This window comes from Podarcis tiliguerta (genome assembly GCF_965153285.1).
Source record: "Podarcis tiliguerta genome assembly, chromosome: 2".
Classification (NCBI taxonomy): domain Eukaryota; kingdom Metazoa; phylum Chordata; class Lepidosauria; order Squamata; family Lacertidae; genus Podarcis; species Podarcis tiliguerta.
In genome coordinates this window covers 34579152-34604240 of record NC_139535.1, presented here as the reverse complement: position 1 = coordinate 34604240, position 25089 = coordinate 34579152, and the positions used below count along the sequence as shown (strand labels likewise).

At 43.0% G+C, this 25089-nt stretch overlaps 1 protein-coding gene across 3 annotated transcripts in view; it reads right to left on the bottom strand.

Moving 5' to 3' along the window:
• GRM7 (glutamate metabotropic receptor 7) overlaps positions 1–25089 on the bottom strand; it is a 399167-nt gene that overhangs the window by 104301 nt on the left and 269777 nt on the right. For all 3 annotated transcript variants that reach the window (XM_083424909.1, XM_083424907.1, XM_083424908.1), the window contains exons 6-7: positions 17227–17427; positions 15563–15702 (exon numbers count right to left, since the gene is read on the bottom strand). In XM_083424909.1, the coding sequence (XP_083281035.1) occupies positions 15563–15702; positions 17227–17427 (341 nt within the window). The remainder of the gene's footprint in view (positions 1–15562; positions 15703–17226; positions 17428–25089) is intronic.

Sequence of the window (25089 nt, the reverse complement as noted above, 5' to 3'; positions counted from 1 at the left end):
TTGCGAAAGAACGCTGGTCGGCTCTGTCAGTGGCCATTAAAACCCGTGACGACAAGAAATTTTGGAATTTAATTAATGCAGGTCTAAGACCCCCCTCATTCATTGTTAATAACATCACAGCAGCCAGCTGGCACTCTCACTTTGCTCAGCTGTATTCCACCTCAGATTCTGACGTAAATGTAGTCACCACCCTTCCAGCATCTGCCTTGCCCACCTGGGAGCCAGTCTCCCCAGAGAGATGTATTCAACTAATTAGCATGCTATCAGGGGATAAATCCCCGGGGGAGGATATGATACCACCTGAGGTATTCTTATCGAACCAGTCGTGGTGGGCCCCTATCTTAGCATCTCTCTTTACCACCATTAATGCTACTCTTAAGATTCCACCTAACTGGAAACAGAGCATAGTTATCCCAATACATAAAAAGGGGGACCCACAAGATCCGCGCAACTACCGACCTATCAGCCTGTTGGACATATCATACAAGGTTTACTCTAGATTCTTGCTAGAGAAATTAATTGAGTGGGCAGAAGAAACAAAGCTATTCCATCCGGAACAGGCTGGCTTCCGCAAAGGTCACAGCACATCTGGCCAATGTCTTGTTCTACTTACCCTGATTGATAAATACCTAAACAGGTTCAACTGCAAACTACACGCGGCTTTTGTGGACCTGACCTCCGCCTTTGACTCCATTCCCAGAGATAGGCTATGGCAGAAGCTTAGTCATACCAGCATAGATAAGAGACTCCTCCTCCTTCTTATGGAAATTCATAATGACATATCGGCCAGAGTAAAATTCGGCCCTCTGGGAGCTCTTTCTGATTCTTTCCCTCTGAATAAAGGGGTCAAACAGGGCTGCCTCTTGGCCCCTTTTCTATTCAATTTCTATATCAATGACATCGTCACAACTATGAAGGCCCTAAATCAACCTGCCCCCTCCTTACAACAGCTCAAGATCCCCATATTACTCTATGCGGACGACATGGTGATACTGTCATTAACCAAGCTGGGCTTAAACAACATGCTCAGAGGGCTCATGACATATTGTGATACCAACTCCCTTAAAATTAATTTCGCCAAAACCAAAATTCTTACTTTTGGCATGAAAACTCGGAAGTCACTCTGGAATTTTGAGGGCCATTCTATTGAACATTGTTCAGCATTCAAGTATTTGGGTATCATTTTTCAGCATGGGCTTAGCTGGTCAGCTCACCTAAATACAACCATCCTGGCTGCCCGCAGAACCATCAAAGCCTTGGAGAAATTCTACTATGCAAAAGGCGGCCAGCTGGTTCCACCAATCAGAAAAGCATTTATCAGCAAAGTCCTCCCGATGTTATTGTATGGGGTTGAAATCTGGGGGTGGAATTTAAAAACACTACAACGGCTGGAGATTCTACAAAACTCTTTTGCACGGAAGATACTGGGTCTCCCCAAGGGCTCGGTTGCAGCACAGTTAAGAACAGAACTGGGCCTCCCCTCCATTGTTGCGAGAGCCCACATTAGAATTATTAGCTTTTATTGTAAATTAATCAATGCCCCAGGTCCCCTACTAGCCAGGCAAGCCTTTTTAACGTGTTCTCAAAGCAATAAATGGTCCAAGGCCATGGTGACTATTACTGCACGCTACTCTCTCCCAAATCTTGACTCGCTGTCCTCTTGGGACAAACATAAAATCCGGGCCTGGATTCTTACAAGAGACGAGGCCATGGACCGGGCACAGTCCACCTCAGCTCGCCTCTCCATGTGGCTCCCTAAAGTGAAAGTGGTAAGATCACTTGCCAACTACTTGATAGACCTGACGGAGCCCAACTTGAGAAGAGCGTTTACTATGGCCCGCTTCCATTCTATACCCACGGCCTTCCTGCAGGGGATTTATTCTAAGACCCCTATTACCCAGCGTCTATGTCCATGCACAATGAATGAAGTAGAGGACTTCATACATTTCTTTTTCTACTGCCCTATTTATGAGCCAATAAGATCTAAGCTCCTCCTCTTGATCCCGTCCACCATTACATCTAAGGAAGACTGTTTGAAATCGCTTCTTGTGGACGCAAATCCCCAAATCTCACGTGGGGTGGCAATATTCATAGTGCAGGCTCTGAAACTCAGGGCTACTCTGACAGGGTAGCGTGCCCTAGACCTGGACCTGTTTTAATCTTTTTATTACTTTTAACTCAATATGCTGAGTTTGTGCTGGGGCCATTTTGTGCTTTATATATACCCGCATACTAGTTTTTGGGCGCTGGCTATTATATCTTTGCATTATTGTCTTCGGGTAACTTAAATGTCACTACGCCAGCCAAAACACCTGAATTTTGCTGGGCTGCTTGTCTCTAGTTTGTCTTTTTTCTTTTTTGTATTGTCTTATTTTGCTATGGCAGTTTGCTAATGCAATAAAGGTTTTTTTTTTGAGATATCTATTTCTAACACACTGCTTCATTTGAGTTTCTGAGGGGATAATGCCCACTTTTAACTGAAAATATGTCTTTTCTGCTTTCGGGAAATTGCCAGCAGAACAGAAGTTCCTCTCTCTTTCTCGCAAGAGTTAAGAATGGAAGAGGCAAGGGCCATGCATGGGTGCATTTTCTGAACAAAATATGAATTCAGTCTGTCAAGAGGCCTCCACAAAGTTCAGCATACAGTGCGCAGAAGGAAAACATTGGAGCAATGAGGGCTCCCTGCTGACACCAGGACTCCTTGTCAGGCGTTCCTTCACAGTCCCTTGAGCATGGTGCTCAGGGCATTCCAAGCAGCAACTTTGTCTTGCTGCAGATGTGTAGTGGGAGATATTTTGAGTACCTGCATTACTATTTGAGTCAACATTCTTATTTTCACGGCTTGCAAGCTCAGTTATTTATTACTGTTAGTTTAATTAAAAATACTTCTGCACCGACTTTCAAGGTCAGTCACACAAGAATCTTTTGAGTATTTTCAAAAGATAGATAGGCAATGTTTTTTCTTTAAAAAATGTTTAGGGGTACTCTCATTTCGACACAAGAAAATCTCCATTTTATAGTTCAAATCGGGAAAAATAAATACAGTAAATGGACAAAAGTACAAAGACTGACAAAATGTTTAGGGGTATGTGTATCCCTGCGTTCCCACAGAAGCACTCTATATAGGCATCTAATAACAAGCTTTCTTATTACCTTAAGCACACAATTAATTTTTAGAATTTTCTGTGGCAAGATGTGGCGACAGGCACTAGCTCAGATTTGAGAATTAGACAAAGTTTACAGTGGCTACTTATAAGTCAAATCCAAGATCTGCAGAATGAGTTTTTATTTGCTGATCTTGGGCTACCTGCCCCCAGTGCTATTTTTCTAGAAAAAGAAGTGCCAGAACTCACCATGAACACCTCCCTTGTTCTCTTATAATGGCAATGGTGCCCACCTGAGAGGTGCCAGAACTGAGTTCCAGTGAGTTCTGGCTGGGAAAAAATGCCCTGCCCACTTCTACCACCCCAGCTCAGACAAAGAAATATCCACATAAATTGCTCACCCTGGCTCAGCCAGCAAAATTTAAACCAGCAAAAATTATGCCCGCATAAGTCCTCCCAAAAGGGATGTGATGGAAGCACAGGAGAGGTGGAATAGGGCAATGAAAGGCTCACACCTATGCTAGCCACTATTCAACCTGGCCACATCACAGAGTGTGGATCTAAACACAGGGGGAAAACCCCCTCTATGAATAAACCAGAAATTAGATCATTTTAACAAAAGAAGAAAAAATATTTTTGGAAAACAGCATTCTAATTTCTTTTGCTCTCTGGCGCCATCTGGTGTTGCATGTTTATAGCACATTCAAATCGCTGTTTCTTCACTAATGTAGCTGAGTCCCTAGTATCCCCATGGAACTTTTGCCAGCAAAAGAGGGGTGCAAGTCAAATTCCTCCTGAGGGGAGTTTAGAATAGGGATAATTTATACTGGCTTTCCATCATCAGCATTGCTCTATTATTTGTTATTTAAGGCATGTCCGTTCTAACCTTCAGTGGAGATTCCAAGGCAGTTTACAAAAACAAAATCCATAGATAAGACATAATAGTATGTTAAAGAAAATTACGTCTGAAAATTACCGAAAAGCCTGGGAGGTTTGAAAACTGGCACCTAAAGGGCAGCAATGCTGGTGCCATATTGGCACCTCTGGAGAGGGAATTACATTCAATGGACACCACCACTGAGAAGGGAATCCGGTTGTCTTTCTCTCTCTTATCACAGCACACCTGGCCGCAGGTGAATGTGCACCTCTACAAATGAGAATGCGTAGGGAGGTTGGTATGGGAGTAGCTGTTCTTTCTGGTAAAGGGAAGCACCAGTGCTGTATAGAACTTCTGTGGTCCAAGGGAGCATCCCAGTAGGGAGCAATTATGGGGGAGGGAGATATTGCATTGGATTCCTCCGTGGGGCCTTGCCTCAGGCATCCCACTGGGCCACTGTGGGATGCTATATTAAATAGACCTGTGGCCTAATCTAGGGTTTTTAATATGTTCTTTTTTTAAAAAAGCTCCTGCAATACTCCCTCTATATTTATACCTCTCTAAATTGCATGATGAAATATATTTTCCAGCTATTTTCTTAGTGTGATTCTATTTGACATTGTTTTTATTTCTTGAGACATTTTTTTAAAAAAACCACATCTGCAAGGAAAGCAACAGCAGTGTTCAGTTGCCAAGAGATAATAAACTTTAATTTGTTCCCTCGCGCCACAGGTAGTGCATCTCATAATGATGTTACACTTTGCTGTCTAGGCACATGATAGCTACAGTAATAAGAGTGATACTCCACATCCGCTGTTCCGAAACTGCATCATGGATCAATGTGTCATGAAGAGCTGCTGAGTGCGAGTGCAGTGTGAAAAAAGCAGGGGAAAGACCCTTAAGCAGCCAGTTTTCCCAGGTGGAAAATGAACTATGGGACTACATTAACGAGCTCTATTTCTGCTGCCACCGTTTCTGTTTCGAGTGTCAGCCACGGATGCTAGAAGTCTGCTTTGCTGTCATGGCATTTGTTTTTAATACCGATCAAGGCGGAGCAGACTTTTGGTCCCTGTGACTTCAGAAAACAAAACAGTAATACTTAGCAGTCGGAGGTTATGGCCGAAGTTACTGAGAAGGATCAGTCATAGGCCACGATTCAAATAATGAAACAACTAGCTCCAAGCTCCCCAGTAGGGCTACACTACACTACTGCGTCCCTGATGCAATATTAGCAAGGGCTGTTAACTTACAAAGAGACGTCTGCTAAATGAAAATCTCGTGGGTTACTACTGCTAGCTTTGGGGTCCATCTATCATCGTCAAAAGAAACAGAAAACTCAGGAGCAGTAGTCACACAAAGAGGGGGGAAATCACTGACAAAAAAAAAAAATACGATTCTAAACAACAGCTAGAGAAAAGGAGAAAACTCAGCTTATACAACCTCTGGCTATGGAGCCTGTATGTTTATTGCTGCTGTTGTCCCAAGTTGCAGTGCTGGCTCAAGACATTTTGCTGCCTGGGGTGGAGTACAAATGTGCTAGAGTCTTGCTGCATCATTCAGACCACAGTTATTGCTTTCATGGACTTCTTGAAACAGATTGTTTCACCACGTTGCATGGAAAAGCCCCACTAAAGTGAGAAGGAATTTACCTACAACCACCCACAGCTTTTGAGTTCATTTGCACAATGCTGCGTACAATTGCTATTCCCTCAGGCCTTAGGGGTTTTTTTTTGTTTTTACAGTCAGGCGGGATATAAATGTTAAGACTGCTTCCTTCCCTCCAGACCCTCGGAAGTGGTGAGATCTACAGAGAAAGCCAGTGTGGTGTAGTGGTTAAGAGCGGTAGTCTCGTAATCTGGGGAACCGGGTTCGCGTCTCTGCTCCTCCACATGCAGCTGCTGGGTGACCTTGGGCCAGTCACACTTCTTTGAAGTCTCTCAGCCCCACTCACCTCACAGAGTGTTTGTTGTGGGGGAGGAAGGGAAAGGAGAATGTTAGCCGCTTTGAGACTCCTTAAAGGGAGTGAAAGGCGGGATATCAAGTCCAAACTCTTCTTCTTCTTCAGAGGCTTGCGGAGGTGATGGTGGCCTAGGAGTGAGCCTTCTCTGTGGCAGCCCCTAAGCTGTGGAGAGATGTGTCTATGCCTTTATTATACAGCTTTCAGAGAATGCTGAAGAAACACCTCTAGTCATACTTAGAGCAGACCCATTGAATTTAGCAGACTTGAGTATGTTTCACACTGAATACAACCCAATGAAGCAGAAGGTGGTCATGTCAACATGGACCCATCTCATCCTTGTCCAGCTTTGCCTGGACCTGAATCCAGCCTAGACCAGGCCCTACCAAGCACACTTCCTGTTCTGGAGAGACTCAGCTGTCTTCTGCCTTCCTCCACACGCTGACACATGGCTAAAATCTATATAATATCTTAACCACATCTGCCATTTTTACTAGGTACTTATAAAAGGCCAAGCTTATACAATATGGCCTACATTCACAATATGTTTCACCGTATAATATTTGTTTATGACACCATGTGCTTTTAAAATATTTACCTTCTACACAATGAATTCTTAAGGAAGAATTTGTGGATATGGCTGCTGAGCAGTTGTTCAAAAAGCTTTTGTGGTGCTCTCAGGGGGATTCGTTTTAAAGTGCTGCGTTTTGCGATCTTAGCACCTTCACTCCCCCACAACACACCAAGGATAAGTGGTGTTTACTGTATTTGCATTGCTCTGCCAAGGAGATTGAGAAATCTATAATACACCAATTATTTATATAATCATCTCACATTATAGGTTTGGAGTTTTCTCCTGCCAGCTAAATCTGCAGCCACCTAACACTGCTGCCTACAGCTTTTCAGAAGGGAAAAGTAACAACGTCGACATGAAGAAATCATAAGTCCCTGTAAATCCAACTCTTTGGAAGTGTTCCCCTTCTGAGATTCTGGTCTGGTTTATTTGGACCAGACAGACCTAGGCCCAGATCCTTCCTTAGTAGCCATGGAGCTCATTTGGTTACCTTGGGCAAGCTACCACATTCAGCTTAATTACCACACTGATTTGTTGTGAGGTATCTGTTTCCAGTATTCAAAAAGAATCTGCATGGACTCCTTTACTTTTCCAACTATACCAGATCAATATATCCAGCACCCAAAATTGATGGTCTTTCAGAAATCTTGTCACAGGCACCATATAATTTATTTCAGCTGTTTTACATTGGTAGAGACTTAAGGCTATTTTGTACATTTCATACCACTGTTGTCTGCTTTGAGAATGTCCTAGAACTTTTAAATAAACAAACCTGTTTGGTTACATTTATCTAGGTTATGTAACTCAAAACTTATGCTCAGGCTTGACATAAACAAGAGGTTTATGGTCATTTAGCTGCCCATTAAAGTATGTTGTTAGCATATGACTAAAGATCAGAATGTTTGACCAAACTGCGGGAGGCAGTGGAAGACAGGAGTGCCTAGCGTGCTCTGGTCCATGGGGTCACGAAGAGTCGGACACGATTAAACGACTAAACAACAACAAAGATCAGAATAAGCCTATGGCCTGTCAATAGGCTGACAAATCCTCTTTCAGATGGCTCTGTGGAAGTTAAATTCATTCACATCTTAATAACAAAAGCAATGGAAAACTGTAATTCGAACTAGTGCAAATATTCTAAAATTCTCCTCTACAATTTTGGCCTAAATGTGTTCACCATTGGAACACTGTCATTCTGTAGTGAGAAAAATGGATACTTGTCCTTAGATAGGATGTAATAGGTGAGAGTGGCAATGACCTGTAGCCTAGGTTAATTTATTGATTATTCAATTAGAGGGGGGGAGCAGGAAGGCCACAGATCCATAAAGTGCTGAATAAACCAAACTGGTGGACACAAAACCAACAAAACAGCCATAAAACGTTCAGTAAATTTGCCTTCTGTTTTCCAATCGAAGGTGAGAAGAGGAAAATGTGACTAAGTACATTACTTGCTTCCCATTATTTATTATTCAAGTACCTCCTGAAACATGTCAGATATGGAGAAGCTGCAATGTATCCAGTTGAGACGTTTAATTACTCTGTTCTTCACTATGTCATTCATAATATTACAGTATTTCTAAATTCAGTGTTGGGATTCAAAGTACGACCCAACTGTTTCTCAACAATCACAGGGGCTGTGGGTTTTTGTTAATTGAACACTTTCCTTGACACATCACTTATGAAACTAAAAGGGCTTTCAAAAGAATATTGGGCAGGGGCTTACTGTTCAAAGCAGAGGTGGGGAGGTGGGACAAAGCCATGCTTGCCAAAATTAGCCCTTTGGATCCATGCACAGTAATTGAGATTAGTTTATACACAGAGAGACAAATAGATACAGTGGTTTAAGAACAGCTTAGTATATGAACAACTTGGATTAAGAACATTGCAAACCTGGAAGTAGGTGTTTTGGTTTGTAAACTTTGCCTTGGAAGCAGAACATGTTTCGCTTCCTGTCGAGTGTATTCCATTTGTAAATTGAGTCCCCCGCTGCTATGGGAAAGCATGCCTTGGTTTAAGAACGCTTTGGTTTAAGAACAGACTTCCAGAACGGATTAAGTTCATAAACCAAGGTACCACTGTACAGAAGTAGAAGCCATTTTCATAAACATGACAGAATAGAGCAAAGCGATTTAATTTTTTCTTCTGGTGAGGTTGCACTACATGATGTTTTGAGACTTCGGTGGTCAATAGCACAGAAATTAAAAGCACAGTTCTCATGCCTGGATAAAACTGAGATCACACATTCCAATTCTATCCCATCCTACTTCCCCTACTTTCTGTGGAAACACATAGCTTGTTAAACCAACCATCATACTTCTTTGTTTTAAGATCTATAGGATCTCACAGCATGGAATCTTGCTTATAAAACAGCAGCAGCAGCCCAGATTTCTGTTAGACAGCTGATCAAATACAGCAATTAAACCAGTCCACCAAAATAATGCAGCTTCTATTCGTAAACCTGTAGTCATATGTGGCACATAGGATATGACTCAAAAGTTGCATAACGCCAACACTCTTCAGAGTGTCTTCTTCCATCATCAGATGCCTTACAAAACTATCAAGTTTAACATGCAGCTTGGGAGCTGAACATAAAAGGTTCTGAAAGGAAAATCTTGGTGCAGTGAGTAAAATAGTATGCAGGTTGTGGTGGCAATTTCTTCCAGCAGCAACTATAACAAAGCCCCAGTTCCCTATCCACCCTTGTAAATAGCACAATCTGTTGATTTTAAGCAATATATAAATCAATATTTGTAGAAAGATTTATCCACTATTAGATTGTTCTCCTGTGTTACTTCATCCTGCTGAATTGTTAATGTTATTAGTCACAGAACACATATCAGTTGGACTGATACTATCTAATATTTATTTGGTTAACCAGTTAACTGTTCCCCTCCTCTGTTATTGCTTTAATAAACTAATTCCATCCCCAAAGTACTTTCAGACAGTCATAGATTCACAGAATCATAAATTGTAGAGTTAGAAGGGACCCCAAGGGTTATCTCATCCAACTCCTTGCAATGCACGAATCTTAACTAAACCATCCATCACAGACAGTCATCCAACCTCTGTTTGAAAAGCTGCAATGAAGAAGAGTCTACCACCTTCCAAGGGAGTCCATTCCACTCTCACCTGGGAAAAGAAAGGAAAGCTCCCAGGTACGAGATGGGAGGGTCCATCCCTTTCTGTATGAGATAAGGCAGGCATAGGCCAACTCAGTCCTCCAGATGTTTTGGGACTACAACTCCCATCATCCCTAGCTAACAGGACTAGTGGTCAGGGATGATGGGAGTTGTAGTCCCCCAAAAAATCTGAAGGGCCAAGTTTGCCTATGCCTGAGATCAAGGTTAAGAGCTATTTGAGATAGGACTCTGCATTTTCTTTTCTCTCTCTCTCTGTTCTTGTTTTTATCTAGATTAGTTTGTCTTTATTGTATTGTATTATGAAAAAACCTTAATAAAATTTTATTGGGGGCGGGGCGGGAATCAGCTGGATCCCCCTTGGTCTTCTTTCCCAGCCTTTTTGAAGATGGGGACAACATTTGCCCACCTCCAGTCTGCAGGGACCTCACCTGTTCACTAATAATTCTCAAATGTTATAGACAGAGGCTGTGAGTTTACATCTGCAAGCTCCTTTAGTGCCCTTGGGTACAGCTCAGCAGGTCCTGGAAATTTGAATTCATTTAAAGTAGCTACATGTTCCCTTTGGGACGCGGGTGGTGCTATGGGTTAAACCACAGAGCCTAGGACTTGCCAATCAGAAGGTTGGCGGTTCGAATCCCCATGACAGGGTGAGCTCCCATTGCTCGGTCCCTGCTCCTGCCAACCTAGCAGTTTGAAAGCACGTCAAAGTGCAAGTAGATAAATAGGTACTGCTCCGGTGGTAAGGTAAATGGCGTTTCCGTGCGCTGCTCTGGTTCGCCAGAAGCGGCATAGTCATGCTGGCCACATGACCACCTGTACACTGGCTCCCTCGGCCAATAAAGCGAGATGAGCGCTGCAACCTCAGAGTCGGTCATGACTGGACCTAATGGTCAGGGGTCCCTTTACCTATACTTTACATGTTCCCTTACCACCTCTTTTCCTATATTGGGCTGTAGCTCCCTCCTTGTGTCATTTATTCTGTTATCATCAGGTTGGGCATTGCTTTCCTTTTGGGTGAAGACTGAGACAAAGTAGGTGTTGAACTGTTCCACCTTCTCTCTGTCACCCAAACGCATTTCTCTGTCTTCTCCACCCTGCAAGACAACTTAATGGCAGAATATTTAACTGTTTCCCAAGCACTAAGAATAACATCACTAGGGGCTTTTGTAGGGAAGAACCTACTTCAGTGAATGCACTAAGTGGACTGAAAAAGTAGTGAGTATATATAACTTAAGCATGAGGAAACTGTGGCTCTCCATGTTGTTGGATTCCAGTTTCCATCAGCCCCAACTGGCAGAGCCCATGATCAAGCATGATCAGAATGGTAGACAAGGAACAAATGGGTAGGGGAGCAGATTCCCCATCCTGGATATAACTAAACACATACAGGGGCTGATATACATTAATCAGAACATTCATAGAATTGTAGAGTTGGAAGGGACCACAAGAGTCAACTAGTCAAACCTCACATTTTTTGTATGTGCGAAATGTGGCTATTCTTTGGGAATTTAAACATTAGGCATACTTAGAAATCCTATATAAAACCCTCTCTTCAGCTGTAATGGATTCATTTTCTTTCCCTCAAGCTTCTATGTACCATTCTTATTTAGCCTGAGAATACAGTGGAAAGAAGGATCAATACTTACGCCATAAAGTACCTTTTCTTGATATAATACTGAGCTGTAAGATTTGTTCATGATGGGAAAACTGGCAATTAAAACAAACTTGAAGAAATGCAAAATATCAGATGGAAATATAAAAGTTAACCACTACACAAGATCATGATCGCTATGCTTTCCATACTGGGCATGATGCTAATATTTTACTTCTACTCACCATGAGAATTATGGCCATGCTAGCCCATTATTTAATATGAAAACAATCAGAGTATTGCAACTGCTGTGTAAACATTCAGTGTAGTCTAGACTAGAGGCCAGGGGAGAGACATTTTACTTGACTGCAAACACATGTTTTGAATAATTACAATCCAAAAAGCTCTGGAGATTGAAGGGCAGAGAAATATCCTCTGAAAGCCCTTCAAAAACCAGAATACGTTCTGTAAAGTAAAATATCAAATCAAGCTCTTGTAGATGTTTGTAAGTATGTATTTATTACCTTATTAATTAATTTTGAACCACCCTTCTTGAATACAGATCCAATGGCAAATCACAGACATTAAAATAAAGCAAGCCAAACAACCACAAGGTTGTAAAACCCAAACAAAACGAAATTCAACAAATCATAATGAACGATAAATACAGTAGCAATCCCTAATAATAACTCTAAGGCATTGGACAGTCCAATCATAGTGCACCAACGACCTTGGAAAACTAGTGTATCTCAATCGGGGTACTTTGATTCTTGGGTACTTTGCTGAATAGATCATGGGTAGACTGTTGAGAAATAAGTCTGAACCTGTTACTGTGAGGGTTGCACATATTACTATAAAGACTTGGTAGGGTAGCCATAAGCCAGATCTGATATTTCAAACCAATGTGATTGCCAAATGCTATAATGCTCTTTTATTTATTTTTTATTTTTTTCAAAGTGCTCTGTTCATTTATGTTTTACTTATGTAATACTTAACATCTAGATGGGCTTTTGACAAACAGATCAAATGACTAAGAAAGTGATTATGTTATCATGGTATATCATAGAATGATTTAAAATTGAAAACAAGCAACAAATCGTGTTGAATCAAATCATCACATAATCTGGATTTAAATGCTTTCTTTGCAATATCTGGCCAGGCTCCTAGAAGGTAGAAAGAACAAAACCCATTTCGATAAGTCACTTGGCCAACACTCTCTGCCCACAAGATCTATATAATAAAACATCTCTTCAACAACCTGTGACCTGCCAAGAATTAAAATTAAAATCCAGTAGTTAAATAAACTCAGATGCATCTTCATTACAACAGGTTTCATTTCTCACTGTGGAGGCTGCGCTTCATTTCAGTGTGCCCAGAAATGCATGGTAGGCAAGCTCTTCTATCAGCAAAATATGCCAGACTATGTCAGATCACAAATTCTTATAAATGGGAGCCTTCATTTTCCAATACCTGGCTAGTGACTGTCATTAACTTGGTCGCTATATCATAATGGTGGATGATAAAACAATGTGAAAGTTAAATCAAACAGTACAATAAAGAACCTGGAGGGTATAACCCTTTTTAAAGACCAGTGAATCATGTGATATGTTAAAAAAGGATGATGAACTAAAAAGCAAGACGGACACAGTTTCTTTTTGATAGTTCACCGTTTCAGTCCTGATATTTTAATGAAAAGAATCCCCAAGTACGGTACAGTGGTACCTCAGGTTAAGTACTTAATTTGTTCCGGAGGTCCGTTCTTAACCTGAAACTGTTCTTAACCTGAAGCACCACTTTAGCTAATGGGGCCTCCTGCTGCTGCCGTGCCACTGGAGCATGATTTCTGTTCTCATCCTGAAGCAATGTTCTTAATCTGAGGTACTATTTCTGGGTTAGCGGAGTTTCTAACCTGAAGCATATGTAACCTAAAGCGTATGTAACCCGAGGTACCACTGTATTTTTTTTCCCGATGGGAAGAAATTATTATTACTAATAATTCAGCAGTATTAGGAATGCTGTCAATTGCACATGTATAAACATTCTCTCCCACACATTCACTTGCTCTATATCCTCACCTCAACCAAATTCCTGCTGGGATAGCAAGCAGCCCAGAAGAGTCATTTCTCAATCTGTGCAGTTCTATATTAAGAAACACGTGTGTCTCAACACAATGCGCTGCCTTGAATTTCAATCTGAGAACTAAAGCAACATATTGGCAGAATAATTCTGCAGAACTCTGCCTACTCTAAGACAATATTCTACTGCAGTCACAGTTAACTGAGTAAGGGGGGAAAATAACATAGGAGCATGATTTGTCTTCATGCTCTACCAACACATGTGTTCTCTCTCACACCTTATGTAACATTCCAGTCTTCTCAGAATCAGCTCAGTGAAATTCAGCTTGGATTTCAGGCAACAATACAGTGGTACCTCGGGCTAATTACTTAATTTGTTTCGGAGGTCCGTTCTTAACCTGAAACTGTTCTTAACCTGAAGCACCACTTCAGCTAGTGGGGCCTCCCGCTGCTGCCGCGCGATTTCTGTTTTCATCCTGAAGCAAAGTTCTTAACCCGAGGTACTATTTCTGGGTTAGCGGAGTCTGTAACCTGAAGCGTATGTAACCTGAAGCATATGTAACCTGAGGTACCACTGTATTACTGTCTAAACAGTTAAAAAACTCAAAACAAAACAATTATATTGTGTGTGTGATTTGAGCAGTTCAGCCTGTAGCTGTGTGCAAATGGATGGATATTTAAGACATAGGCTTTTGCTTCAGGAAGTTGAACATTGAGTAGAACAAGAAATAGGACATCAATATTTCTACAGTTAGTACATGGTGACCAGGAAAACTGAAAGAGGTTAGGAAATGCTCATCATATATTGGGGGAAGCCAAACGTTCTTTCGGCATATTATAAATAATATTTATCCCAGCATATTGTAGTTGAATACTGGCCAATGCACTTCAACGGGGTATCTTGTTTATTTACGATTGGCTCATACAATTTGAACACAATTACGGTGCTAGCTCAGGGGACCCTGGGGTTTTGTGCTAGATCAGCCACAGAGATTAATAACCTAAGAGGGTTTACTCAGAAATGACTCCCATTGAATTTGTGGAGTTTGCTCCCATCAAGCATGTATAAGATTGCAACTTCAATTTGCTACAATAACCCTTTTCGCATTCAGGAACGGTAGCACCACAACATGCAGTGTAAAATGGTAGTTCGTCCATCCCCAATACACACTCCTTAAAATAAAATAGAGGGATTGGTGTAGAAATATTTCCAGAGTAAAACCAGGACAGATGGACTTGACACCTGCTTTGACATATTCAAGAAAAGAAATGGGGAGAGCAGCATAGCTTGGAGTTGCCGTTAGGTCATCTGTTTCCTATCTGATATCTCCCATCACATCCACCTCCTCCATGTAGGACACCTTCAGGTATACAAGCTGAAACCTTTGCGTGGTTTCCCTGATATATTTTTTTAAAGAATGCCTGGAGATGCTTGAAATCTATCATTCCAAAAGGCACAAACAGGTATGTGGCCTGTACAGCTGGTTTGTTTTCTTGGCTGCTCTGTGTCTCAGTTTGTTACCGTTATTTAATGATGTTTTAATTGGCAGCTATAAGGCGCAGCTACAGTTTTAACTATCAAAACATCCTTGTTTAAGTGTTGGTAGCTGCTGGTGGTACCGTACTTTTTCGTGATTTTTTTACCATAAAAAGTATCTAAAAAATGGAAGGGGGATCATCTCATACATGGTTATTGCAGAGTTGTGTCTGGGGATCGGTTGTTGCCGTGAGCAGGAGATGGCAAGTGGCGATTGGGTGGGTGATTGTTGCATGCGGCAATGACTGCTTCCGATTTGCTGCTGCTGCGGCAGCCGTACAGACGATCTGCATCTTCTTGTCGTGCGGGGTGATGATTGGCAGATTACTCGAGTTGCGCTCATCATTCTGGCGGGTAAATGTTCATTTGGAATCCACCCCCCCCCAAAAAAAAGCTCCACAGCTCTGGGCAATCCCCTCCCATAAAACCAGCTCAACAACTCAATAACTCTGGGCAATCCTTCCCTGGGCAATCTCCCCCTATTTTCTTAAATTCAAGTCCCCAGAAATAGGGGTCGTCTTATACATGGGGGCGTGTTATACATGGAAAAATACGATATTTCACAGAACTATATAATGTTGCAATATTGCAATGGCCACAGGTGACTTTCCCTATGCAGCAATCTACAGCAGCGGTAAGTATCTGACCTGAAGTAGCAGCATACTACGCATGAGCATACCTCAAAGTAGAGAATAAAACAGGCTTACATTGAGCTGCAAGTCATCCGTCCACTGGCCAATCAGATGGTAGCCTGGAGTGCTGGTGTTTGTTGCTTGGTATTGAAAGATGTCGTAACGCCCTGGTGCATCACCATTCTTATTAAACATCACTGGAGTGCCAGCACTGCCTGAGGAAGGAAGTCAAGCAAAAGGAAAGAGAGAAAAGACCCAACACTTTAAAATATTTCCTTTTGTTATGTACTGAATTGAATAGGATCCAAAATGCAGCAGTCTGATTGGTCCTAGAACAATAGGATTCAGAATGCAGCAGTCTGATTGGTCCTAGAACAATGCCAGTATGATTGGTCCGCAGGAGCCACCCAATCCAGCTCCAGGTGAAAGTGAATCCGCAACCTGATTGGCCTACAGGAGAATCCCAGAATTAGCCAATCACGTGCGGCCCATTGTGTAAATAAATAAATAAATAAATAAATAAAACAGATATTTTGGGGGGACTTTCATTCCTCACTACTATGAGCTGAATTAAGAGCATGAAATCCACACTCGACTCTGAGTATATTTCACCTTTCTTTGTTTTCTGGTGGTTGAAGAGCTTTTAGGATGGGATTACAGCTCAGACAGCAACCCCTCCATCACTGTACATTTTAAATGAACATTTTAAAACACCCTTCCCTGTCTTCTCTTCTGTCATTTCTGGGATTCATTGTCCTGACTCCCCCTGCTCAGTGCCAGCTAGCTGAAACATGTAGCAGTCTTGGTTCCAGTCTAATTCATGCATATGACCCAATATATGAGGCGGGTCCATTCCACTACAAAAAAGGGGGGATTCTTGGGTGGAAATCTGTGCTGGGAATGGAACTTCTTGATTATTGTGTTTTCCTTCAGAAAACATTCCATCTGCTTCAAAGAGATATTGCAACCAGAAGACAGTGAATCTTGACTAGCATCCAGAAATAGCTCCTTCCTCCAGAATATGTTCTTATTCCAGTAATCAACACAGTTCTAGAGTGGAAAACAACAACAGAGGAGACTGGGGAAAAGCTGTTCCTGATTTATCCTTGAGTTCATCTTCCCTTAGTCTCTTTCAGGAAAATAAAAGTAACAGGAGTGAGCATACCACTAGCCCGGGTCCAGATATAACCCTAAGCCAAAGCATGGCTTAGACATGGGTACTGCAGCAGCTTTCACCTTTTCTTCCAGCCAGCTGGCCAGGCAGCCAGCCCTGTATACTGTGTACTAACTTCCCTTGAAGGCAACACAAATCATAGAATCATAGAATCATAGAGTTGGAAGAGACCACAAGGGCCATCGAGTCCAACCCCCTGCCAAGCAGGAAACACCATCAGAGCACTCCTGACATATGGTTGTCAAGCCTCTGCTTAAAGACCTCCAAAGAAGGAGATTTCACCACACTCCTTGGCAGCAAATTCCACTGTCGAACAGCTCTTACTGTCAGGAAGTTCTTCCTAATGTTTAGGTGGAATCTTCTTTCTTGTAGTTTGGATCCATTGCTCCGTGTCCGCTTCTCTGGAGCAGCAGAAAACAACCTTTCTCCCTCCTCTATGTGACATCCTTTTATATATTTGAACATGGCTATCGCTTTGCTTTAAAAATGTTTATCAGGATTGGGAAAGGGTCAGGTAGTTAATTCGAACCAAATCTCTGAGACGGATGGATGGTTGTGGACTCACCGTTGAAGTTAACACTGCGGATGTACTTCAGCAGCTTCTTGCCACCTGCATGTTCCATCTCTGGGCAGACACCAGAATAATCACTGCACAGATCCTTGTTCATCTGATGGAGGGCATGAGCCATGGCATAAACAGCATCGATCACAAACTGAACTCTCCCCTCCTGCTCATAGTGGGAGTCTTTCCCAATTCTCTCCTGTCCTGCACAGTTAAAGAAATACACACAAAAGATATTTGTTGAGGAATGGAATTATTCCCATGATTAAAGTGCCATGTCCATTTCAAAAAGCACTGATGAGAGAGAGAGAGAGATATTTTTTTTTTAGTTTTAACACACAAAGCTCATTATTGTGAATAAGACCAGCTCAAGGAGTACTAATTAAATTATCTGAAATATATTTAATTGAGGAAGAAGCACAAGCAAGCTGCATTTTAAAGATAACTGCTTTTAGTTTTAACATAGTCTGAAAGTTAACCAGACCCCACCAAAAGTAGCCCATCTGGCCCAGTGCTCTGGGTTGTATCTGACTTAAGTCATACTCAGTGCACACCCATTGAAATCAGTTGACGTAAGTTAATCAGGTCCATCAAGTTCAAAGGGCTGACTTTGTAGGATACAACCCTTTGATTGGCAGGGGCCTGGTTCACATATTACAGTAAGCCAAATGTGTGGGTTCCCAAAGAGGAGCTCACAACAGCTTTGCTCCATCCCAGAATTGCCTACAGCTTCTGGTTTGCGAGGGAAGAGCTTAACCACAAGTCTGGGTTCAAGCAATATGATAATTCAAACTTTGGCTTAGCTTAAAAAGGTAAAGGTAAAGGGACCCCTGACCATCAGGTCCAGTCATGGCCGATTCTGGGGTTGCGGCGCTCATCTCGCTTTATTGGCCGAGGGAGCCGGCGTACAGCTTCTGGGTCATGTGGCCAGCATGACTAAGCTGCTTCTGGCGAACCAGAGCAGCGCACGGAAACACCGTTTACCTTCCCGCCGGAGAGGTACCTATTTATCTACTTGCACTTTGAGGTGCTTTCGAACTGCTAGGTTGGCAGGAGCAGGGACCAAGCAACGGGAGCTCACCACGTCGTGGGGATTCGAACCACCGACCTTCTGATTGGCAAGTCCTAGGCTCTGTGGTTTAACCCGCAGTGCCACTCGTGTCCCTTGGCTTAGCTTAGTGTGGTAAAAAAATAGCCGGGGAAAGAGAAAAGTGTCTTCAAGCTCTAATTTGGAAGCCTGTACATTTGTGTGATTTTGGTAAGCCAAGCTTACCATGTGATGTGAACCAGCCCAATGTGTGCTCTAACACTGAGCTATGAGACTCACATTTAAAGCAGCCCAGGAGAATCCCAGGAACTGCAGTTTGCTGAGGGTGCTGGGGATCGTAGCTCTGTGAGGGGTAAACTACGGTTCCAGGGATACTCTGTATGTGCTTTAAATATGTGGTGTGTATGCAGCCTGAGCCTCTGTTCCAACTCCAGAATGAAGATACCTATAGTGTCATTCTCATTCAGCTACTGTATTTGTCTGTTAAAACCAAAACCAAAAATACCCCTATAATATGCAAAATAATACTTATCCGAATGGGAAGAAATCTTGCTTTTTTATTTTAAAAAAGAAAAAAGACACACTTCCAATTTTGAAGTCTGACGGTATGCATGCTTTTCAAATCCCAGACTCTTAATTTAAAGATGCAGACAGATTTGAAAAGGAAAGAGTAGTTTCTGTGGCAAACTGAAGGGTGCTCAAGAGAATTTGGTTAACCAGCAATCTGGGGGAGTGCGGTGCATATGCAATTCAAGAGGCCCTCCTTTCGTCTCCCCCCAAGGGATAAAAAGAGTTCATCTGAATTCATAGAATGCTATTCAAATGTTGCATTAGCAATGCAGAAATCCATTCCATTTCCCCCCACCTTCCACTGTTAAAAGAAGCCCTGCTGTTTTCAACCCATAAGAAGGAGGTGTATTTCTCCTCCCCCTTTTTTTTGACACCAGCACACGTTTATGTATATATTCTTTAGTAACTAGAGTGAAGGCTTGAGGGTTGTCCACAAAAGTGCAGAGCTTATTTTCACCTTTCAATCATGTACATGGGTAAACAAACACAGAAAAGGTTTCCAATGAAGTAGCCTTTTTAAATGTTCTTCCATAGGCCGATGGTTTACATTGAATTTTCTCCCCAAGGCTGTGTACCCAACTTCACGATCTTGTGACGACAGTGAGTGCCACTTGTAGGGACGGCTAGTCCTGTTTCGCTGCCTGAGGTGAGACGGAAAGGTGCCATCCCTGCCCTACCAAAGCCTTGCTTAACAGAGTTGCACAGCAGTGGCTCCAGCAAATCTCACCAATGCCACCACTGTGAAACCTGTGGTGGCTGGGATGCCTGCAGGGGCACCCTATCATGGGATTCTGTTGCCTGAGGCAACTACCTCAGTCTCCCTCATGGGTGGGTAGGCCGGCCCTGGCCACTTGGCTTTATGTCAGGCATCAGGGAATCTGATCCCCCCACAATAGGCTGCCAGGAATAGACAAGGGAAGCTCTTACCAATGTTTTTTATTCAATATTCACAGAGAGAGGCTTAGAAACGCAGCCTCTTGGAGCAATGGCATTGCTCTGAGTAATCTCCACCCTCCTTCTCTCCTCAGTCGTCAACAGCACCACCCACCTTACGGTGGCTACTTAGGGCCATTTGCCTCTGAGCCTTTTGCTCTCCTACTTTCAGTGCTCGCCAGGTTCTGCGAGAAGGGGTGTGTGGAATGCTTTTTACCCATAACGTGCCAGCCAGCTGCTCTGGCTCTGCTTTCCCCTCCTCCTCCTCTACTATTATTTCCCCACTTTGCCCCTCATCTACCTCTGAGCCGCAACCTTCTGCAAACCACTGTTGTAAATCTATACGATCTTCCATATAGAGGAGGGGGTCCAGTCCCTGACACTTTAGAAGATCTGAATTCAGATGCCTGCTCAGCCATCAAGAATTCACTGAGCCTCTTCAGGAAAGAATTAGCCTTCCTTACTCCTTCATCTGTTATGTAGGCAATTGTATCACTGATTGTGAAGAAATAGCTAAAGACAGGAAAGCAGTCAATGTGCTGAAAAAGCACTAGAGAAATGTTTAATAATAAATCAGGGATTGACAAATGCTCTGACACAGAATAATAATGAAACTGGTGAAGCTTGCTGCTGCTCTTGGGAGCTTGTTGCCAAGCGCACCAAAGAGAAAACTGATGTGTTAAGTTATCCAGCAAAATCCATAAATATGGTGGTGTCAGAACTGTATGGGTATCCTGGGTCAAGACGCAATTTAGACACAGGAATTGCAGTGGGCAATGGGGAACATGCCTCTCTACTTCCCTATGCACCTTAAGTAAGGAGTGATGTTTACACTCTACTTGGAGGCATACACATGCAGCCACCATTTTTTATATTTTCTTGCCACTCAGAACTGGGGGCAGTGGCGGGGAGAGATGATGTAAATCAGGCCACTGCATGTATCAGCATCTATGAGGTATGTCACACCATGCATTAGTTTAGTGGATGATGGGGCAGGTGGGCTCATACCTTCACCACCAGAAATTGCAGCCACCTGGAAGTATTTATTTTAGGTCTAAGAATCCTAAGCAAATGAACATAAAAAGTGTCCTGCTTAATCAGATCAAAGACTTGCATCTTGTTTTCTATGGTGGCCAGTCAGATGCCTCTAGGAAACCCACAAGCAGGATATGAAGGCATGAACTATCTGCCATGTTGTTTCAAGAAAGTGGTATTTTGATGGCATGCAGTCTCTGATCCTGGAGGCAGTGAGTCTTGTTGCTCAGGTATAGTCAAGACACAGGTATAAGGGATGCAGGTGGCACTGTGGTCTTAATCACTGAGCCTCTTGGGTTTGCCGATCGGAAGGTCGGTGGTTCAAATCTGTGTAGTGGGGTGAGCTACTGTTTCTCTGCCTCAGCTTCTGCCAACCTAGCAGTTTGAAAGCACACCAGTGCAAGTAGATAAATAGGTACCGCTGCGGTGGGAAGGTAAATGGCATTTCCATGCGCTCTGGCTTCCATCATGGTGTTCTGTTGTACCAGAAGTGGTTTAGGCATGCTGGCCGCATGACCCGGAAAGCTGTCTGTGGACAATGCCTGTTCCCTCCACCTGAAAAGTGAGATGAGCACCGCACCCCATAGTTGCCTTTGATTGGATGGACTTAACCGTCCAAGGGTCCTTTACGTTTCCCTTTTCCTTACAGTTAAGAAAAGCTAGATGTCAAGCACGGCCCACACAAACAGTTTGCAGCTGAATATAATTCACTGCACATTCATTTTGAACCAGTGCCTTCAGATGAATGCTTGCTGGAATTGGAATATTCTCATTGAATGCAACACCCCAACCGATTTGCATTGAGCTAGTTATGGCACTCTGGCATACACAACAGCAGCAACAAGCATATTTTACTCCCACTGCCCCACACATTTGTTCCAGCTGATGCCTTTTATCTTCATATAACATTGTGCGAGGCAGGCTCCAAATGTGGCAAGCTGCAGGACTCCGCTTGAAGAGAGGTGCTATGATTAAGATATTCCCTGGGTTAAAGCTCAATTATAATTCACAACAGGACTAGCCATGATTAATTTCTCTCAACTAATCCAAGAGGGTGAAAAATGGCCTGAGCTTTGATAATTCACCAACTGTCCCTTTTTTTATTATCATGCCGCGCCATACTCATTGATTACAGAGTGTATGACATTGCAAGGCGGTGACATTACAGTAGTATCAAAATTGTCTTTCTCTGAGATCCAGAACCAAATCTGTAATGCAGTGGAAAAAGCACACTAAGAGACTCAGAGAAGCAGTCTTAGAATTTAAAAATGAAGACAAACAGGATTTAATTAGCCACACTAAATTTGAGGTCATATGTGGCAAACCGAAAGGGTGGGCGAGCGGAATTTAGTGTTGCAGCTGTGAAAGTGTAAATGAAACCTTCTTAAAGGGATGTGGGCACTTCCTAGGAAAACAAACTGCCAGAAAGCATGGGTAAATCCGGAATTATTAAAAGACAGAGAAGATCAGGCTCTGAGGGAGGAAAAATTTGTATGTTTTCTGCAAGACCTTCATCTGGTCCCAACTCTTGGAGAGGCATTATTGGCGTGATTGCCCTCACCCGTCGGCAGTCAACAGAGCCAGGAAAATGGCTAATCGTGCAGTGGCACAAAAGGTGCAACTATTGAATGGTTGGGTGATACGGCACCCCATCATTACTTTTGACCAGGAGGCCTTGTTTCACAATGATGGCATTCACCTTTCCAGTTGGGGAAATGATATTTGGCTGGTTGACATAGTGGAGGGCATTAGAGATTGGTTGCAGGTGTGAGGGTGTTGCTGGTGAGCCCCTTTGGCACGAGTGGCAGTTAGGCATTGGGTAAGCCTTTGTTTATGAGAAAGGAGGTTGTACCCTCCGTCTGCCTCTCCTCAATAAGGGTATCCTGTTATAGGGATCCAGGAGGTGTGGATCCCATCCGAAGCCTGGGCGTGGGCTAGGGCCATGCCACAACCCATTGGTGAGCCTGGGGGTGCGCTGATTTGATGTACCATATTTTTCGCTCTATAAGATGCACCAGACCATAATACACACCTAGTTTTTGGAGGAGGAAAACAATAAAAAAATATTCTGAATCTTAGAAGCCAGAACAGCAAGAGGGATCGCTGTGCAGTGAAAGCAGCAATCCCTCTTGCTGTTCTGGCTTCTGGGATAGCTGCGCAGCCTGCATTCGCTCCATAAGATGCACACACATTTCCCCTTACTTTTTAGGAGGGGGGAAAGTGAGTCTTATAGAGCAAAAAATACGGTATGTCATAGGGCTCCCCCACTGGTAGTTTACTCTTAGTGGGATGCCCTGCAGACGGGCAGGAGTCATAATATACTGTAGTCTGGTTTCACCAATGCCTAAGCCAAACTGCTCACATCTGTAACCAATAAAGTTGTGGGCTATTTTATTCCATTTATTTGTGTCTGTGTGTTTATTATCTAAGGGAACTGTGGGGTCTGGGGCCTCGTCGTGCAGAGGAATGTCCTCACTTACTAACCTTCAAAAATGTTTGGGCAGTGTGTCAACAAATAGCAGTCATTATGACACCTAGCTGTGTTAATTGGTCATCTGCCACCCTGAGTTCTACACTGGAAGAAGGGCAGGATATAAGAAGCTTGCTTTTTAAAAAAAATGTACAGAGGGTGACTGCAGTGGAACCTTGGAGCTTTCAAAATGTTTTGGAAAAGACTGTCACCTAAAACTAAAACCTTACATTATTGTGGGCAGGTCCATGGATGGGAAATTTTTAAACCAGGAAGAACAGCATGAAATGGACAAATTGTGGTTGAATTAAGCACTGGGATCCCCCACAGATCTGATCAGAAGGTCAGCAGTTCAAATCCCTGTGACGGGGTGAGCTCCCGTTGCTCGGTCCCTGCTCCTGCCAACCTAGCAGTTCGAAAGCACAGCAAAGGGCAAGCAGATAAATAGGTACCACTCCAGCGGGAAGGTAAACAGCATTTCTGTGCACTGCTCTGGTTCGCCAGAAGTGGCTTAGTCATGCTGGCCACATGACCCAGAAGCTCGGCCAGTAAAGCGAGGTGAGTGCTGCAACCCCAGAGTCACCCACGACTGGACCTAATGGTCAGGGGTCCCTTTACCCTTACCTTTAATTGGAGTTGGGGAGCACTAAAGTACTTGCGTTTGTGAATTCCAAACTATGCAAGATGGTGAAACCCCCAAAAGACTGTGGATAACTACAAGGGGATTTCCAAATAGCTTGCCTGGATAACAAAATGACAGATGAGATTCACTTATATAAACACAAAGTGACTGCTTCCAATATACATTAATGGGGTCCAAATTAGCAGTGGCTGTCCAAGAGCTATTTGGGTCATGGTGTACAGCTCACTAAAAACATAAGCTATGTGCAGCAGTGGTAAAAAGGGGTGTGGTAGAAATTCTAAAGAAAGGGATGGAAATGTACAAGTGTCATGACGCCTTTGTGCTGTGTCCTGGCCTGCCAATGAGCCTATTTGGCTGGGTGGGTCAGTTATTACAGCACCAAGGAGAGCTCCTCATGACAACATGCTCCAACAGGAGTTGGAAGTGATCTGGGGTCTTTTGCACTTCTGCCTCTAGTCCACCTCTCTTGCACTGTGTTAAAACATTGTGGACCTTTAATGGCTACAGAGGTGAGATCTGGTAAATGACATATATAGTGGTACCTCGGGTTACAGAAGCTTCAGGTTACAGATGTTTCAGGTTACAGACTGCTAACCCAGAAATAGTACCTCAGGTTAAGAACTTTGCTTCAGGATGAGTACAGAAATCGCAGGGCGGCGGTGTGGCGGCAGCAGAAGGCCCCATTAGCTAAGTGGTACCTCAGGTTAAGAACAGTGTCAGGTTAAGAACGGACCTCCAGAACGAATTAAGTTCTTAACCCAAGGTATCACTGTATATGGATGGCTACTGATTTCATTCCAAGTGTACCCAGGGCTGCTGAACAAGGTGTTATTACACAAACACACACACACACACACACACACACACACCTTCATAGAGCAAGTCCCCCGCATCCAAAGGAACTGCTGTATCTTTGCTGGGTCAAGACACACATTTTTAGGAAATATAATTCAGAAAGAAGGTTCCTTCTTTACACCAGTTAATAAGGGCTGCTTTACACATTATTCACAGCCCAACATTGTACACACACAAGGCACCCTAGCCAACTACAGTTCCCTGGCAAGTGTGCCTATATGCTACACGTTTCCAAAAATGTGTTCATTGCAGTCATGCTTGACATGTTTACACTCACATTTGTGTGTGTGTGTGTGTGTGTGAATCCAAACA